This window comes from Benincasa hispida, chromosome 8, assembly GCF_009727055.1.
Source record: "Benincasa hispida cultivar B227 chromosome 8, ASM972705v1, whole genome shotgun sequence".
Taxonomy (NCBI): domain Eukaryota; kingdom Viridiplantae; phylum Streptophyta; class Magnoliopsida; order Cucurbitales; family Cucurbitaceae; genus Benincasa; species Benincasa hispida.
The window spans coordinates 24,994,492-25,012,049 of record NC_052356.1 but is presented as its reverse complement, the minus strand read 5'-3'; the positions used below and the strand labels follow the sequence as shown (position 1 = coordinate 25,012,049).

At 34.8% G+C, this 17,558-nt stretch overlaps 1 protein-coding gene across 4 annotated transcripts; it reads right to left on the bottom strand.

Moving 5' to 3' along the window:
• Positions 1-879: 879 nt before the first annotated feature.
• LOC120083165 (heterogeneous nuclear ribonucleoprotein 1) lies at positions 880-5,807 on the bottom strand. Of its 4 annotated transcripts, none has more exons than XR_005483376.1 (4): positions 4,658-4,873; positions 2,404-3,610; positions 1,384-1,458; positions 880-1,283 (listed from the first exon to the last, which is right to left on the bottom strand). XR_005483376.1 is itself a non-coding variant. In XM_039038772.1 (4 exons), the coding sequence occupies exons 2-4, from the start codon at positions 4,871-4,873 to the stop codon at positions 1,445-1,447; spliced, it is 1,437 nt and encodes a 478-aa protein (XP_038894700.1). In that variant the 5' UTR covers positions 4,874-4,880; positions 5,467-5,807; the 3' UTR covers positions 880-1,444. The 4 variants fall into 4 exon arrangements, 2 of the variants coding, with proteins under 2 accessions (XP_038894700.1, XP_038894701.1); XR_005483375.1 differs by having other exon boundaries at positions 880-1,277; XM_039038772.1 differs by adding an exon at positions 5,467-5,807 and having other exon boundaries at positions 880-1,458; positions 4,658-4,880.
• Positions 5,808-17,558: the final 11,751 nt, after the last annotated feature.

Sequence of the window (17,558 nt, the reverse complement as noted above, 5' to 3'; positions counted from 1 at the left end):
TACTAATTATTTTCTCCAAAATTTCAATCTTACAATTTTTTAATACAATGGACAATTTTTTTAAATACAATCTAGATAGAAGATTTGAATCATCAATCCTTTGGTCACAAGAATACTTTGTATGCTAATTAGACTATGCTCGCTTTGGCAGTTTCAAACTTACAACTGTCATGGCACAAAATGTAATAATAATAATAATAATAATAATAATAATCCATTTCTTTTCATTTATATATACAAATACAGCTAATACTCTATTTATTCCATTAGCTCTTTTATCAAATTTAGAAAATATTATGCTAATAGATTTAAAATTCATCATATCCATTAAATTCTTTTTTAATCCCAACTAAATTTTAACAATGAAGAAATTTTAAAACAGTTAAAAACTTTGTTTTATTTTTCAAATATATATATAAGGACAAAGATTTCAAAAATAAATTTAAACATATGTTAAATTGTTATTATTTTATTTATTTTTATAATATATTAATCTAACGATCAAAATTGGACAAATATTTTGAAATGTCACCCCTAAGAAATAAATTTCATTGTCTTCTGAGTTCTTGAGCTTCTTTACTAATAGTAGTAGTAATTCAGCAAAAGAGAATTCTAAAAAACTAAGTATATTACAGAACAGTAAAGAATGACTTTGAAGGATCTGGAAAGAGATTTTCCAAACAGTAAAGAATGACTTTCAAGGATCTGGAAAGAGATTTTCTTCTACCACATTATACAATAAATAAGGATTCGAACCTACGATTTATAAGAAATGGCACGACGACTTTGGATTGGTGCTGAAAAGGACATTTTCAATTGCAAGTCTTCTTGAACTTTTAAACTTTAGCTCAAAAAGGAGCTAAATTTACAACAAAGAAGAATTAGGAAGCTGGATAATATCACACCACTAAATCAACCTCAGTTTCATACAATCAGATGCGAAGTAAAAACCCAGAATGACTAATAATAAAAGGTCAAACAACAAGAAAACCTGATGAGTACTAGCATCTTCTTTCCCAGAAAAACGGACCCGAAAAGAAAAGGAGGAAAAAAAAAAAAAGAAAAGAAAGATGTTGATTCGTTCGTGTGACATCGTTTCTCGGAGTAGTGTATTATGCAACAGTTCTGCATATATACCTTACCCACAATCCAATTATACATATCAATCAAATTACAAGAAAGAAAGAAAGAAAGAAAGAAAGAAAGAAGTAGAAGAAGAAAGAAGAAAGACCTATATTTTCAAGCTCAATCCTGACCAAGAGAAAACCCTGTGGAACCTGCTTCTTTATGGGACAGTTTGTCAAACAGAAAACAAATTAGCTCTGACAGTATCAAATAGGAGTGTATCACAATGACGAAATTATACGAAAAATTGCAGTACACCTGCTATATCGAATACGCATCACCTACTATAATTTTTGAAATCTGTTGTATCATCTTCTTCCTAAGCAGCAATTCCTGAATCAAACATTTAAACACAAAACAAAAAGATCAGCCTATTTTCATATTGTTAAACCTATGTCTGTTTAAGTGAGATTTGGACACTTCCCTTAACAACAACAGATATTCAGCAAGTAACTCATACACGTTCAAATGTCCTTTTGAAGATCATAAATTTTAATTGTACCGCAACGAAACACAAACAGAAATAATTTGCAAATTAGCAGGCAATAAATATGATCCTTTTTCGCTTATTTCTGTAAGTGACTATGTAAACTTATTTTCGTGTAACTTAGAAAGAAACTAGTCAACATTCCCAAACTTGCATCGAAAAGCTTAGGGAACAAGGACTGTTTTTTGGATGGATTTTCTGCTTTTGTTTTTTAAACAATTTCTAGAAAATTATGATCAGATAGCTAGAAAAATCAAAAGTTATCATGTGGTAGAAAGCATTGCTTACAAGTCTAATATTTTGGAGGAAAGAACATTAGAAATCCTCAAGAAAACAGATCATCCATCATAAACTAAACTAAGAAATTATAAAGTTATCCGAAATAAAACATATTTTTACTGAAGTCTTGGTCTAAAATTAAAAGTTTTCTTTCACTAAATAGGCTCTCTCAACTTTGGAAGGTGTGTGAGTACATTACATTGGTTCCGAGGTTAATATGTTCCGGCTTCTCTAAGAAGATTGTAAAGAAAGACCAGGAAAAACTCCTAAAAGTGCATAAATATGAAGAAGGCATGTATTATGCAATCTTTAGAACTAAAGGACACAATGGTACAACCTATAGATCAGATCTAGTTCAAGTACGATTGTTATAATCTAATTTTGATTTGAGTTTTTATAATGCTTAAAGTGATAGAAGCTTGAAGAATGTCTAAAGTTTCTAGAGAAGTAACAAAAGTAAGAAAGAAAAACTTGAAAACATACAAGATTTTCTCGAAAGTAGAAAGACTCACCTCTATTAGATTGTCTATTAGAAACACCATATCCAACAGTATAACCAGCATTGTTTCTACTAATAACATCTGAAGCTGCATTGCCAAGGCCAAAACCAATTGAGGAAGAATCCTCAAGCTCTGTTGGCAACGACTGCCAACTGGAATGCCCATAAAATGTGTTCCCTTCATCATTATTCCCATGAACCTCATCATAAATATTTGGTGCAGAGTACAAAGATGCTGAGGAAACATTAGTTCCAATGCTTCTAGCATAACCTACAGTTGTTCCTGATGTAAAGCTGGCATCTCCACTTCCAAAGTCGAGATTAGCAGTATTGAATGGAGAACCAGCATTTTCCCCATGACCTAGACTTGCAGAAGCACCCCAAAGCCCTCCAATACTGTTCAACGAATTAGTTCCTGTATGCACACCACCAGAGCCAGGAAAAGTCCTCAAGTGTGAGGGGTTTGTACCAGCAGAGTTACCGACATTTCCCCACAGATTCTGAACCGATGAGCTTAAAATAGAACCATTACCTCCACTGCCACCACCATATACCATGGGGTTTGGGCTACCGTACCTATTTAAATTTCCACCATATGAGGGGCTCATTACCCGTCCATAGCTGAGGTTAGAGCCAACATTGGGACCTGTCCCATAGTTCGGGTTCAACCCTGTATCAAGATTTAGCCCTATTCCATAACCAGGACTAATTGGCGAAAGTCCACCCCGACCGACTGTAACAGGACTAAATCTACCATCAGATCTCAATCCATATCCCCCAACTGAGGTTGGATTATATCCTTGATTATAGCCATTTAAATAGCTACCGACTCTACCAAAATTGTAAGGGTAACCACCTAATTGATTTCGATTTGGCACCGGTGATGATTCCTTTGGAACAGCCCTCTTAACCTCAACCATTTTACCATTGAGTTCATGAAAAGTTTTGTATAACACTTTCTCCACTGATTCCTCTGACTCATAAGTGATAAATCCAAAACCTCTTGGTCTTTGAGTATTATGGTCATACATCACCACGACATCTACGATTGTTCCAAACTGATCAAAATACTTTTTGAAGTCGCTCTCTGTAACAGTTGATGCCAATCCTCCAACAAATATCTTCTTTGTGCGAGTAGGACCGGGTGACCCAAGGATACCAGTATTGTTCCTGCTCAAAATGTTTTGATCATCTCGAGGAACAGCCTTCTTTGCTTCAACCTGAAAAAAAGAAAATGAACATCAAAACATGAAAATGATAGAATTTATTCTCATTGCCAATACAAATAGAAGTCTGAAAGCAACATAACGTATCCTTTTAATACAACTGGTGGCCATCACACATAAAACCTAATGTCCATGACAAACTCTACAAGATAACAAGCCTCCTAATTTTCACAAATCATGGTTTCACATTGAGGACTACTAAGGAATATTATGATAGATTTCTTTCTACACGAAAATTTGCATATTTATCCAAAGACCATGGTCCTCTCACGGTGTTGATTTGATATATATATGTGTGTGAGCATATAGCCAGGCAGAGCTCACAGGATACAGATGTAATTGTAAGACATCCTAATTGCTTGCTGACAATTAAACAAAAAATGTAGCTTCTAACAACAAAAATTAGGCCAACCACTCGCTTCATTTGACAATTAGCATAGCTTTCAGATCTCTCTACCACCATCTTTATATATTCAAACTATAAAGCCAAGGAGAAAACTCTTAATTGTGTTCTTCTAAGCCCCGTAAATGATCCCAACAGATTTTCCAAAATTGCTCATTATCAAACTAATTCTAGAAGTAGCCTTAAACCTTTTCTTCTACAAATAAATACTTTTACTGCGATCAAGCATATTACCTTTTCAAGAGCATGTTATCCAAGCTATTGGTTCTAAAAAACAATTGACATTCCAAGCACATACATCAGCATCATACTTCCACAAAAACATGAACTTCATTTCACATGAAACAGAACTTGTCCTAATAAGATGTGAACAGCCGAATCTTCCCATTCATGCTCCGAAAGGAAAATTATGAGTTTACCAAGATAAAAGAGATTAGAATACAAATGCAGAAGAATTCTAATAAGTTTGAATCATGATGAAGACCAAAGAACATCAGGAAAACCTTGATCCCTCCACAAGCATATTCATTAGCAAAATCGAATCAGAAAACACACTGGAACATGCCATGAAAGACATCTAAAGCTTCCAATACAGGTGGAAAAATCAACGAGAATCAAGATGAATACACAAGACTTACAGTTCTCCCATCAATTACATGTTTTTCCAATACAACTCTTGCTGCAACAACAGGGTCAGCAAAGACGACGAAACCAAAGCCACGGGCACGGCCGGTGGTCCGATCCCTCATGATCATCACCTCCACAACTTCTCCAAAGCTCTGAAAATACTCTCGAAGACGATCTTCATCTGTGTCCCATGAAATACCACCAATGAAAAGCTTGCCAGGATCCATGCCCACTCTACAAATCCATTCCAACTAATCCTATCAATATCATTCAACAATACGAATGCATACAGCACACACCAATCGCATATCTTAAAGTCTAAGCCAATCCCCTTGAGAAGAAGAAGCCACAAAGTCGATCAATCCAGGCTGAAGAAAAACACAAAACTATACAAAACAATATGGATATCCGTGCTTACATTAGAAGGGGAATAGAATTCAGGCAACGATTGTAAAAGAAACATTAATTTAAGAAACACCACAATGCGAGCTAAATTAAACAGATGTTATAAAAAACAAAAACAAAAACCATCATCAAAATAGAAAATGCTCTTATTGTTAGATACAAAATGATTGCAATCAGATTCGATCTCAAAGCATCGGAACGTCCACCGATCAGGAAAAATCGATCGATCTACAAACAAGGAATCCACAAAAGCTAAAGGCACAAAAAAGGAAATGAACCCCATAAAAAAAAAAAGGCTAAAATTCCCAAGAAATGAGTTTTGATTCAAAACCCACAAAACTATTCGTGCAAAAACATTGAAAAAACAAATGATTTACAGAGAACAGAAGAGATGAAGAGAAAAAAAGAAACTTACCCAAATGAAAACGACCCAGTTGGGAACTCTAGAATCTAAGATCTAAGAGAAGGCATAATAAGAAGAGAGGGCGAGAGGCCCTCCTTTTTTCCTATCTCTTTCCTTGTTCCAGTTACTGTTTTGGTTTTTGTTCTAGATAAATATGCAATACCAAATAAACGAATGAAGGCTATATATGAAACAGAGAGAAGAAGGAAGATATTTGTGTAAGAAAAGGAACTTGCATCTGGAATGGGCGCAATATTTGCATATAAGTATAACAATTATATGTACATACACAATTATAATTATATATGTATAGGTAGAGAGAGAGAGAAAGAAAAGAGAAAAGAAAGACTTGGTTGTCTTGCGCGTACGCAAATTACAAAGACGATAGAATGGATTGAAGAAGGGTAACTCGCTAGCCTAATTTTTTTTCAATTTTTTTAATGTAATTTTTTTTTAAAAAAAAAAAGTTTCCATTTTTGTCTATTTTTTCATATGGGTCAGTGAAATAATTTCTTTTTCTTTATCTGGGTATTTAAGAATGTAAGTATTGTGTAAGAAAAAAGACAAGATTTGGTACAAAAATATTAAAGTCTTCTTTTTTATGAGATGTGTTGATGTATGGTTCTTAAAATAATTAAATGAAAAAGCAGAATCCCATTAAGTTTAATTGGAGAAAGAGTGTTCCAAGTTATTAAGAGCAAGAAAATTAAAAGGGTCATTTTTTTTTCTTTTGTTTTTTCTATTCAAAATTAATGTAAGAAATATTCAAAGATTTCTGCAGCAATTCTTGATTTTCTACATGGAATTAGTCAATGTGAATTACCAAAAAATTGAAGTTCAAAATTGAAGCTTTTCATTTTTTTACCCATTACTATGATGCATATTTTACAGAGTGATGAAAGGTGATTTCTTCTTTTTTTTCCACATTATTTAAAAAAGAAAAGGAAAAAAAAAAATCACCTTCCACAGCCAAATTACTTCCTGTGGAGGCAAGGAATGAGCCATTTAGGCTAAACTTGCTTGTTGAGATTTACCCACTTGAATTATTTAAATGATCTTTCAATTCTTTGGCATCACAAGATATATATGGTGTTGTTTTCAAATGTTGAAAAATGAGCGAATTTATTTACGTAGACATGATAGAAATTTATTGACATCTATCGAAGTCTATCACTGATTCTTATAGATGTTTATTAATGTCTATTACTGATAAACAATAATATTTTATTATATTTGAAAATATTTTTAACAATTTTATTATTTAAAATAATTATCTTGGAAGGAGGAGAGAATAGGTAAATTTTATTTCTTTCTTCTTCTTCTTTTTTTAAAGAAATAGAAAGATTAAATAATGGGAAAAAAATAAATAATGGATGAGTTATTGGGTATAAAAATAGAGAGGAGAGAAAAAGAAAAAGTGGGGCAGATGTGTGAAAGACAGAAGGGATTGCTTGTGCTTCCACACATTCTTAGGAATACAAACAGGTAATTTCACAAGGTTTTTCTACACAACATACATACTCTCTTCACTTGATATTATTTTAAAACAATTTTTTTCTAATTTCACCCTCTAAATCCTTTATTTTATTTTTTTACATATAAAATGTTTAAGAATTTGTTTAGATTTAAATCTCTAACAACAACCCCGTCAGACATTTTCATAGGGAGTCAACAAAACTTTAAACCTTATATGCACTACAAATTATAATAGTGGGTAAAAAACAATATAATTCAACTGACATTTATATATGTTAGCGATAAATTTCTGGTTTCAATCCCTTAATCTATATTATACTAAAAGAATTATAAGAGTGAAAATTTTGAAATAGAGAGAAAATTATCTTAAAATCTTTACATTTTGTATAATTTTATTTCAATCTAAGACAGATTGAGAAAGGTGGTTGGCTCCCCTTCTCCTTTCTTTTTCTTCTTTTTTTTTCTTATATATACCAACCAAGATGCACATAAATTTATAGTTTTAATTTAATATATAGGAAAAGAAGTTTAAAAAGATTCTAATTAATATAACACATAGGTTTTGTATATTGTTTGATCTGAATAGTCGTATCTATTTGAAGAGAAAGACTAAATATAAAATGATATACCATTTCATTGTGTAACTACTTCAATCCATATATTTGTAACAAGGAAATGTACTTGAATCCCACTAAATTTATTTTCACTATTAGATCGTGATTTTTTGTATCTATGGTATCTACGTCACACATATATATATAAATATTTACCAATATGTTTTGTAACCACTTCAACTTAAATTGTTAATGAAACAAATGATGTATATATCCATTCAAATATATCTCAACTATTAGATTGTGATGTTATATCTCTATGGTTTAGAGATCACACTCAAGCACGAAAGACTACCATTTCGTGTGTAATCATCTTGACCTAAATAACTATAACGAAGGAAAAAATAGGACTTGTGAAAAGTTTTAAGGACAAAATAGAGATGTGAAGATTCAATCCTCGTAGCTTCTTTTTTATATATATAATATAGATGTAAAGATTCAATCCTAAAAAATAGTTCTTATTTATTTATTTTACCTTTTTGAAAAATTTCCACCCTATTCTAGTCTAGCTCTTAAATTTTCGTGTTTTATTTTTTAGTCCAAATAATTTATTTTAGTTTATAAACTTTTAAGGGTATGTAAATGTATGATATCATCATTTTTATTCATTCTCTTCAAAAAGAAAAAAAATATATTGTTATTCATTACTGATGTTTAAAAAAGAACTCAAATAAATTTGATGATACTACTTTATTTATGTGACCATAAACACTAATAGTTACACATGTACCTAACTATAAGTTAAATACTAAAGATTAAAATATTCTTTTTTAATCCTTTTGGTGTAGAAGTCATAGACAATGAGAATATTTGAAAAATTAGAAACAAAAACTGAGTAGGTATAAAAGATTAGTGATCAAATACTATAAAATACCTCATAAGTGTTAACATTACAATTTTTAGTTCCTTTATTTTGTTTAATTTTTCTATTTTTTCATGTTTTAGTTATTGTAATTTAGTTTAGAATGTCTAATAAAATACATCGATTTAGCTTCTGGTATTAAATGAAGCTAATATGACTTTACATAGAAATTGATGTGACATATTAACATGTTATTCAACTACAAATATAAAAAGACCACATCAAGTTCATATGATATCACATCAACTTTTAGCTTTCAAAAGAAAAATAAAGAAGAAAGTATAATACGAATTAAAAGTTACTAATGACAAATTATCGAGACTATAAGGCTATTATTTACCCTAAAACATTAATTATTTAATAGTATGTATTCAAAGGAGGGTGGATCACCAACTTGAATGGTCCAAATGAATCCAAAAGAATAGCCACCAACCACACAAGAACAATCTTCAAAATCACAGAAAGAACTTGAAAGGGTGGCATTCAAATAAACAAAAGCTACTAATCCTAACCATTCTTTATCTTTCTCCTTTTTCCCTTTATATTCTACAAGTAATTTTTTTTTTTTTTTTTTTTTTTTTTTTTTTAAAAAAAAGAACCATAGGGGAAAAAATCTATCCATGATGTTGTACTGTTTTACTTTTTCTTCAAGTTGACTCTTGATGCAACTAGTGACTTGTCCAAGCAATTACTTGGGGTAAAAAAGATTAAAAAATGAACATGGGTTTGGTGAAAAATGGAAAATTTGACCTCAAAATAACTTATGGTTGAGTTTTTTATTATTAGATGCAATGGTCTATAGTGGATGGGTATGTTAGATTTTCTCCCTCTACATATATAGATAATGGAATAGTAGATGGTAACTAGGGTTTTATCATCTCATGCAACTAACAATGAAGGAATGTATTGAGAACAATAACAGTCAATAGCAAGACCAGTCAAATGTTGACTTAGGGCCATCGTGCAGCTGATGTGGAAAGCCTTTTTCTGGTATTTTACATTGTCTATTTGAGTTACATGTAATCCTAATTCTATTTCTAATTTCACATTTAATCGGTTCTTTGATTCCCCTTGTAAATGTGTATATATGGACTAGATTCTCCTAATTATTCATTAGTAAAAGCAGAATTTGTTTCAAATATATTAGTGAGAAGATATTTTTCTCATTCATATCTTTTTCTTTATTTTCTATAAAACATAATCTAGTATCAGAGCCAACGATAGTTAATACTGAATCATCTCCATCACTTTCCCTTTCTTTTCACACTACCACCGCCGGAAATATGATTGGATCACCCTTGAATCAGCTTCTCAGCCAAGTCACATCTATCAAGATGGATAGATCAAATTTTCTTTTATGGCAAAATCTTGTCTGGCCTATCCTTCGGAGGTATAAACTAGAAGGCTATCTGATGGATGAAAAGCCATACTGTTGGGTTATACTATCTTGTGTTGGCCCCAATTAATCAAGATAATGTTGGGATTGGTGTCCTAGTTCTCCCAGAGTTTCATTATTTTGTAAAGATACACATTGTTTGATGAATACAATAATTATTATTTAATTCTGGCATTTACTCATATCCAATAAACAAAGCTCCATGGTTATCTTATGTGAACTTAAGCATGTATATGTGATATACAAGTGGATCATGCCTTAAGTGATAACCTAAATAGGTCTGTAGTATAAGGATTAAGGTGAGATACCTGATCCTGTTGACACTATGGATACGACCCACTTTGTAGAGGTTTGCAAGTGTTGTAAACTACTACAGATGGTAGATCCTGACCATTCATGTGGAGACATGCGAGTGAGGGTGTCCTATACAAAGAGTTTATATAAGACCGGATCACAAGATGACTAGACTCTGTATATAACGCCGTTGATACTGGAGACTTACATCTCACCTAAACGACCATAGGTGACACGACCTCAATCATAAGTGTTTTGGAAACTCCTGCCTTTGAGGGTGGTCCTTTGATTAGTATGGGTGAGAGTGGCCAGATTGCCAACTCAACATGCCTACCTTTTTGGGGACTTGTCTGATCTGGGAGCTGGGAACTGTTGGGATTGTTGTCCTAATTCTCCCGGAGTCTCGTTGTTTTGTAAAGATACACATTGTTTGATGAATAAAATAACTGTTATTTAATTTTGGCATTTACTTATATCCACTAAACAAAGATCCATGGTTATCTTATGTGAACTTAAGCATATATATGTGATATACAAGTGTGTCATGCCTTAAGTGATAACCTAAATAGGTCTGTTGTATAAGGATAAGGATTAAGGTGAGATACCTGATCCTGGTGACACTACATATACGACCCACTTTGTAGAGGTTTGCAAGTGTTGTAAACTACTATAGATGGTAGATCCTAACCATTCATGTGGAGACGTGCGAGCAGGAGTGTCTTATACAAAGAGTTTGTATAAGACCTGGACCACGAGATGACTAAACTATGTATATAATGCCATTGATACTAGAGACTTACATCTCACCTAAACGATCATAGGTGACACGACCTCAATCCTGAGTGTTTTGGGAACTCCTGCCTTTGAGGGAAGTCCTTTGATTAGTATGGGTGATAGTGGCCAGATTGCCAACTCAACATGCCTACCTTTTTGGGGACTTGTTTGATTTGGTAGCTGGGAACTCAATCCACAAGATGGAATTCACTTCTTTCCCGAAGCAGAGATAAGTAAAGAGATTGCTCCCTTAAGAGATGATTCCGGGGCTTGAACATAGTGGCCACAGCTTCTCTTTAGAAGAGAGAACTCAGTCATAGTAGGACTATGACTTATGTTCATTAGAGAGATCAGTGGTACTTAAGAAGTTAGATGTAACTATAGGGGCATAACAGTTATTGGCTCGGCTGTACTTACGATGAGATATGGAAATATGAAAAATGGACGTCAAGACTGCCTTTCTTAATGGTAATCTTGAGAAGACCATCTATATGACTCAACTAGAAGGGTTCATCGTTCCAAATCAAGAGCAAAGAGTTTGCAAGCTTAATAGGTCCATTTATGGGCTGAAACAAGCATCTAGATCTTGGAACATCAAATTTGACACTACGACTAAGTCATTTGGCTTTGATTAGAACGTTGACGAGCCTTGTGGTTACAAGAAGATCATCAACAGCTCAGTAGCTTTTCTGGTACTATATGTGGATGATATCCTCCTCATTGGGAATAATGTAGGGTATCTAACTAATATTAAGAATTGGCTAGCTGCCCAGTTCCAAATGAAAGATTTGGGTGAGGCACAATATGTTCTAGGGATCTAGATAATTCGGGATCATAAGAACAAACGGTTAGCCCTGTCTTAGGCATCATACATTGATCAAATGTTGATTAGGTACTGGATGCAGGATACCAAGAGGGGTTTGTTACCCTTCAGGTATGGAATCTTTCTGTCTAAGGATCAATGTCCTAATACACTTCAAGAGGTTGAGGAGATGAGACAGATTCCCTATGCTTCTGCTGTAGGAAGCTTGATATATGCAATGTTGTGTACCAGACCCGACATTTACTATGCAGTAGGGATTGTCAGTCGATATCAGTTAAATCTAGGATTTGATCATTGGATAGCGGTCAAGACGATCCTCAAGTATCTTCGGAGAACGAGGGACTACATACTTGTGTATGGAGATAAAGATTTGATCCTTATAGGATACACAGACTCTGAATTTCAGACTGATAGAGATTCTCGCAAATCGACATCGAGGTCACTGTTTACTCTGAATGAAGGGGCTATAGTCTAGCGAAGCATCAAGCAAGGATGCATCACGGACTCCACTATGGAAGCCGAATATGTAGCGACTTTTGAAGCAACTAAGAAAGCTGTTTGGCTGAGGAAATTCCTTTCAGATTTGGAAGTTGTTCCAAATATGGATTTGCTTATCACACTTTATTGTGATAACAGCAGGGCTATGGCAAATTCGAAGGAACCTTGGAGTCATCGTCGGGGTAAGCACATCGAATGGAAATATCACATGATCAGGGAGATTGTGCATCGCGGTGATGTGATAGTCACGAAGATCGCATCGGAGCACAACTTTGTTGATCCCTTTACAAAGGCCCTCACAGCTAAAGTGTTCGAGGGTCACCTAGAGAGTCTGGGTCTACGAGACATGCCGCATCTTGTCTAGGGCAAGTGGGAGATGATACTGGGGTATGCCCTAGTTTATTATATATTATACATTAGTCTCCCGAGTCATTAAGACAAGTGGGAGATTATTGGAATTGGTGTCCTAATTCTCCCGGAGTCTCGTTGTTTTGTAAAGATACACATTGTTTGATGAATAAAATAATTGTTATTTAATTCTGGCATTTACTCATATCCAATAAATAAAGCTCCTTTTGTAAAGATACACATTGTTTGATGAATAAAATAATTGTTATTTAATTCTGACATTTACTCATATCTAATAAACAAAGCTCCATTGTTATCTTATGTGAACTTAAGCATGTATATGTGATATATAAGTGGATCATGCCTTAAGTAATAACCTAAATAGGTCTGTAGTATAAGGATTAAGGTGGGATACTTGATCCTGGTGACACTACGGATACGACCCGCTTTGTAGAGGTTTGCAAGTGTTGTAAACTACTATAGATGGCAGATCCTGACCATTCATGTGGAGACGTGCGAGCGAGGGTGTCCTATACAAAGAGTTTGTATAAGAATTGAACCACGAGATGACTAGACTCTGTATATAACGCCGTTGATACTAGAGACTTACATCTCACCTAAACGACCATAGGTGACACGACCTTAATCTTGAGTGTTTTGGGAACTCCTACCTTTAAGGGCGGTTCTTTGATTAGTATGAGTGATAGTGGCTAGATTGCCAACTCAACATGCCTATCTTTTTGGGGACTTGTTTGATCTGAGAGCTGGGAACTCAAACCACAAGATGGAATTCACTTCTTTCCCGAAGCAGGGATAAGTAAAGAGATTGCTCCCTTAAGAAATGATTCCGGGGCTTGAACATAGTGGCCACAGCTTCTCTTTGGAAAAGAGGACTTAGTCATAGTAGGACTATGACTTATGTTCATTACAGGGATCAGTGGTACTTAAGGAGTTAGATGTAACTATAGAGGCATAACGATTATTGGCCCAGCTGTACTTACGAGCGATCTGTGAGGGGTTATCGTGTTGCTGATTGGTTAAGATAGACACATAATATATCTTAGTAAGGAAAGTTCAGCTGTCGATCTTTAGTGGACTTCCGTGCAATTAACGGATGGTGGATCCCATGACTAAAGAGTTTAGTCTGTTATTTACGTACCGTTAGAGCTTCGAGCTATAGGTTCATAAGGTCCCCTTGGTAGCTCAATGAATTCAGTTGAGGATCGGTTCTTGGTGTTGATTTGAAATGTTCAAATTGACAAGAAGGATTTTGATTATATTTGATATGATCGGTATGGTGTATGACATACATCTAGTGGAGGATTAAAGTAAGTGAGATTTACATTAAATGCCATGGAAAAGAAAAAGAACTATAGTTTATATGTTTCATGAGATGAAATATTAAAATTATAGGTTATAAATATAGTATGATAAGTTGGTTATCATTTATATTTATAATAATATTAATTATTGGATAATTAAATATTTTTCTAATAACCAATTGAGTGGGTGGTTATTGGTGATTCATGGTAACCGTGAGATAAAAGAAAAATTATTTTCTTAATTTTAGTAAGTTTTGCAAATGTTGTGAATTTTCTCTCGGAAAAGAAGTTGTCAAGTATATACAGATTTACTAAGTGATAACTTGAAAAAGGTAAAGGATCGTGTAGTGTGTGTAGGCGACAGACACGCTGTTAAGTGATAAGCTAAACGATTGCTTAGCTTTTGCTAGACGATCACTTAGCTTTTGCTAAACGATTGGGCATCGACATATACGATAGGTTCAACCTTCTCCCACTTGCCCGATCGTTTAGAAGATCGTTGAATCCTCCTTCTTCTACCTCAATCCAAGTCCACACAGAGCCCACCCTCTGGATTCTCACACTGAGAATACCAAGGTACCCTTCTTGGTGATGTCATACTCAACTCGACACTATCGAGGTTCTATGGCGGATGTTTGTGCTGTTGGGGTGTTAATGATCGAGGCAATCGCAGAGGACGAGTGCGCGGTGTTCGTGCTGTGTAGTGGTCGTGTTGTTCGAGCGTTCAAGATTGCTGTGTTCAAGTGTTCGTGTGCAAGGAGCATGGAGACGAGTCGACAAACGTTCGTAGCTTTTCTCCTTGTTCAGTTGTTGTTTCATGTTGTAATTTCTGTATTGGTTGCATAACCATTTGTTTCTGTATACGACTGTAATTTGTAATGTTCATACATGATTGTAATTTGGAATGATCTAGTCCGCTACTCATGGAAATCCTTGTGATCGATTTCCTTCAGGAACTCACTTACACAAGATGGAATTCACTCCTTCCCCGAAGCAAGGGTAAGTAGATAGATTGCTTCCTTAAGGGCTGATTCCAGGGCTTGAACATAGTGGCCATAACTTCTCTTTGGAAGAGAGGACATAGTCATAGTAGGACTATGACTTATGTTCATTAGAGGATTCAGTGGTACTTAAGGAGCTAGATGTAACTACAGGGTCATAACAGTTATTGGTCGAGCTGTAGTTACGAGCGATCTATGAAGGGTTGTCACACTGTTGATTAGTTAAGATGGACACATAATATATCTGTGGTAAGGAGAGTTCAGCTGTCGGTCTTTAGTGGAGTGCCTGGCAGTTCACAAATGGTGGATTCCGTGACTAAAGAGTTTAGTCAGTTATTCACTTACCGTTGGAGCTTCGAGCTACAGGTCCATAAGGTCCCCTTGGTAGCTCAATGGATTCAAGTTGAGGATCAGTTCTTGGTGTTGATTTGAAATGTTCAAATTGACAAGAGGTAATTAGATTATATATAATATGATCGATATGGTGTATGAGATACATCAAGTGGAGGATTAGTGTAAATAAGATTTACATTAAGAGCCATGGAATAGAAAAAGAGCTATGGTTTATATGTTTCATGATATGAAATATTAAAACTATAGGTTATAAATATATTATGGTAAGTTAGTTATCATTTATATTTATAATAATATTAATTATTGGATAATTATCTCTTTTTCTCTAATAACCAATTGAGTGGGAGGTTATTGGTGGTTTCATGGTAACCATGAGATAAAAGGAAAAATGTTTTCCTAATTTTAGTAATGTTGATTTGAGATTTTCGAATCTCAAAAAATTCTCACGAAGTTGTCAAGTAAATCAGATTTACTAAGCGACAGCTTAGAGTTAGCTAAACGATCGTGTAGTGTTCTTACACGATAGACACTCAGCTAGACAATGAGCTAAACGATCGCATAGCTTTTCCTAAATATTGGGCAATCGACCTATATGATAGATTGTTCCATCTCCCACTTGCTCAATCGTTTACACGATTGTGGTTCCTCCAATTTTCTGCCTCTAACCAAGTCCACACAGAGCCCACCCTCTGGATTCTCACACCGAGAATACCAAGGCAACCTTCTTGGTGGTGTCATACTCAANATTTTCTGCCTCTAACCAAGTCCACACAGAGCCCACCCTCTGGATTCTCACACCGAGAATACCAAGGCAACCTTCTTGGTGGTGTCATACTCAACTCGAGGTTCTATGAAGGCCGTTCGCGGTGTTCGGGGTGTTTGTGACCTTGGCGATCGCTTAGTTCGAGTGCGCGGTGATCGTGTAGTGGAGCGATCGTGTTAGACGAACGTTCGTGTGTTGTTGTGTTGCTATGATCGAGCAATCGTTATCAAGGAACTAGAAGATGAGTCTACAAGGGTTTGTTGATTCTTCCCTTGATCTATAGTAAAGCATGCTGTAATTTCTATTTTATTCATAACCGCATGTTTCTATTTGTGATTGTAATTGTAAAGTTTATATACGATTGAAATGTGGAAAGATCCTTCCGCTGCTCATGGAAATCCTCGTGTTCGATTTCCTTTAGATCAATCCTGAGTTGGTGAAGAAATGGCTAAGGAAAGCTCTGTTTCTTCAGGTAAAGCTATCTTTATTTTTCTCTCTTATTCGATCGACACTATTCAATCCTTGATGTGTGGATACTCGTTACTCGGTCAGTTTTTGCTCGTTACTTGATGGATTTTTCCTTCTATCCTTGATGAGTTTCTGTTCTTTCCTCGATGGAACTCGACGAGTGCTAATCTTTACTCGATTCTACTAAATGAGAATTAATATTTACTCGAAGCAACTCGGAAAGGGAAATTCTCGACTTGATGCTACTCGATAAGAGAAATTCGTGACTCGATGCAACTCGATACTCTAAAAACGTTGTGATTTGATTACAAGATCATGTTTTTGTTGATTTGAAGAGAAAACTATGAAGATTGAAAAGAAGAAGATAAAGAGAAGAAGAAAAAACACACAGAGTTACGTGGTTCGGCTAATAAGCCTACGTCCACGTGATGATTCTCTTTCTTTCTCAGTTGTTGTTTACAGAAAAATAGAAAGTACAATCTCCTTGATGAGATGGTACTTCCGCTCGATGTGCTTTCCACGTTTATGGCTTCAAGGTTCCTTTGAATTTGTAACTGCTCCACTGTTATCACATTACAGGGTGACTAGCAGGTGCATATTTGGAACTACTTCCAAATCAGTCAAGAACTTTCTGAGCCATACTGCTTCTTTTGCTACTTCACTTGTAGCTACATACTTAACTTCCATTGTGAAGTCAGCAATACAACTTTGCTTGATGTTTCTTCACACAACTGCTCCTCCGTTCAGATTGAATACTGATCCCGAAGTTGATTTCTTTGAATCAATATCAGTTTGGAAGTCAGAATCAGTGTATCCAGTAAGGATCAGATCCTCAACACCATACACGAGCATAATTTATCGTTCTCCGAAGATACTTGAGAATGTTCTTAACGACAGTCCAATGATTATATCCAAGATTGGACTGAAATCTACTGACTATTCCAACTGCATAGCATATGTTGGGACGTATACACAACCTGGCATACATCAAGCTCCCTACTGCTGATGCATATGGAATTCGTTTCATATCTCAACCTCTTGAGGTGTCTTAAGACTGTTCCTTTGACAGATGAATTACAAGTCTACCTCTGTCAAGTTTATTGTTGAAACA

Coding starts and splice junctions, on each gene's coding strand:
- LOC120083165 (XM_039038772.1), bottom strand. CDS start 4,873: ATGGATCCTGGCAAGCTTTTCATTGGTGGTATTTCATGGGACACAGAT. Junction 3,611..4,657: donor ATGTAATTGATGGGAGAACT/GTAAGTCTTGTG, acceptor TCTTTTTTTCAG/GTTGAAGCAAAGAAGGCTGT.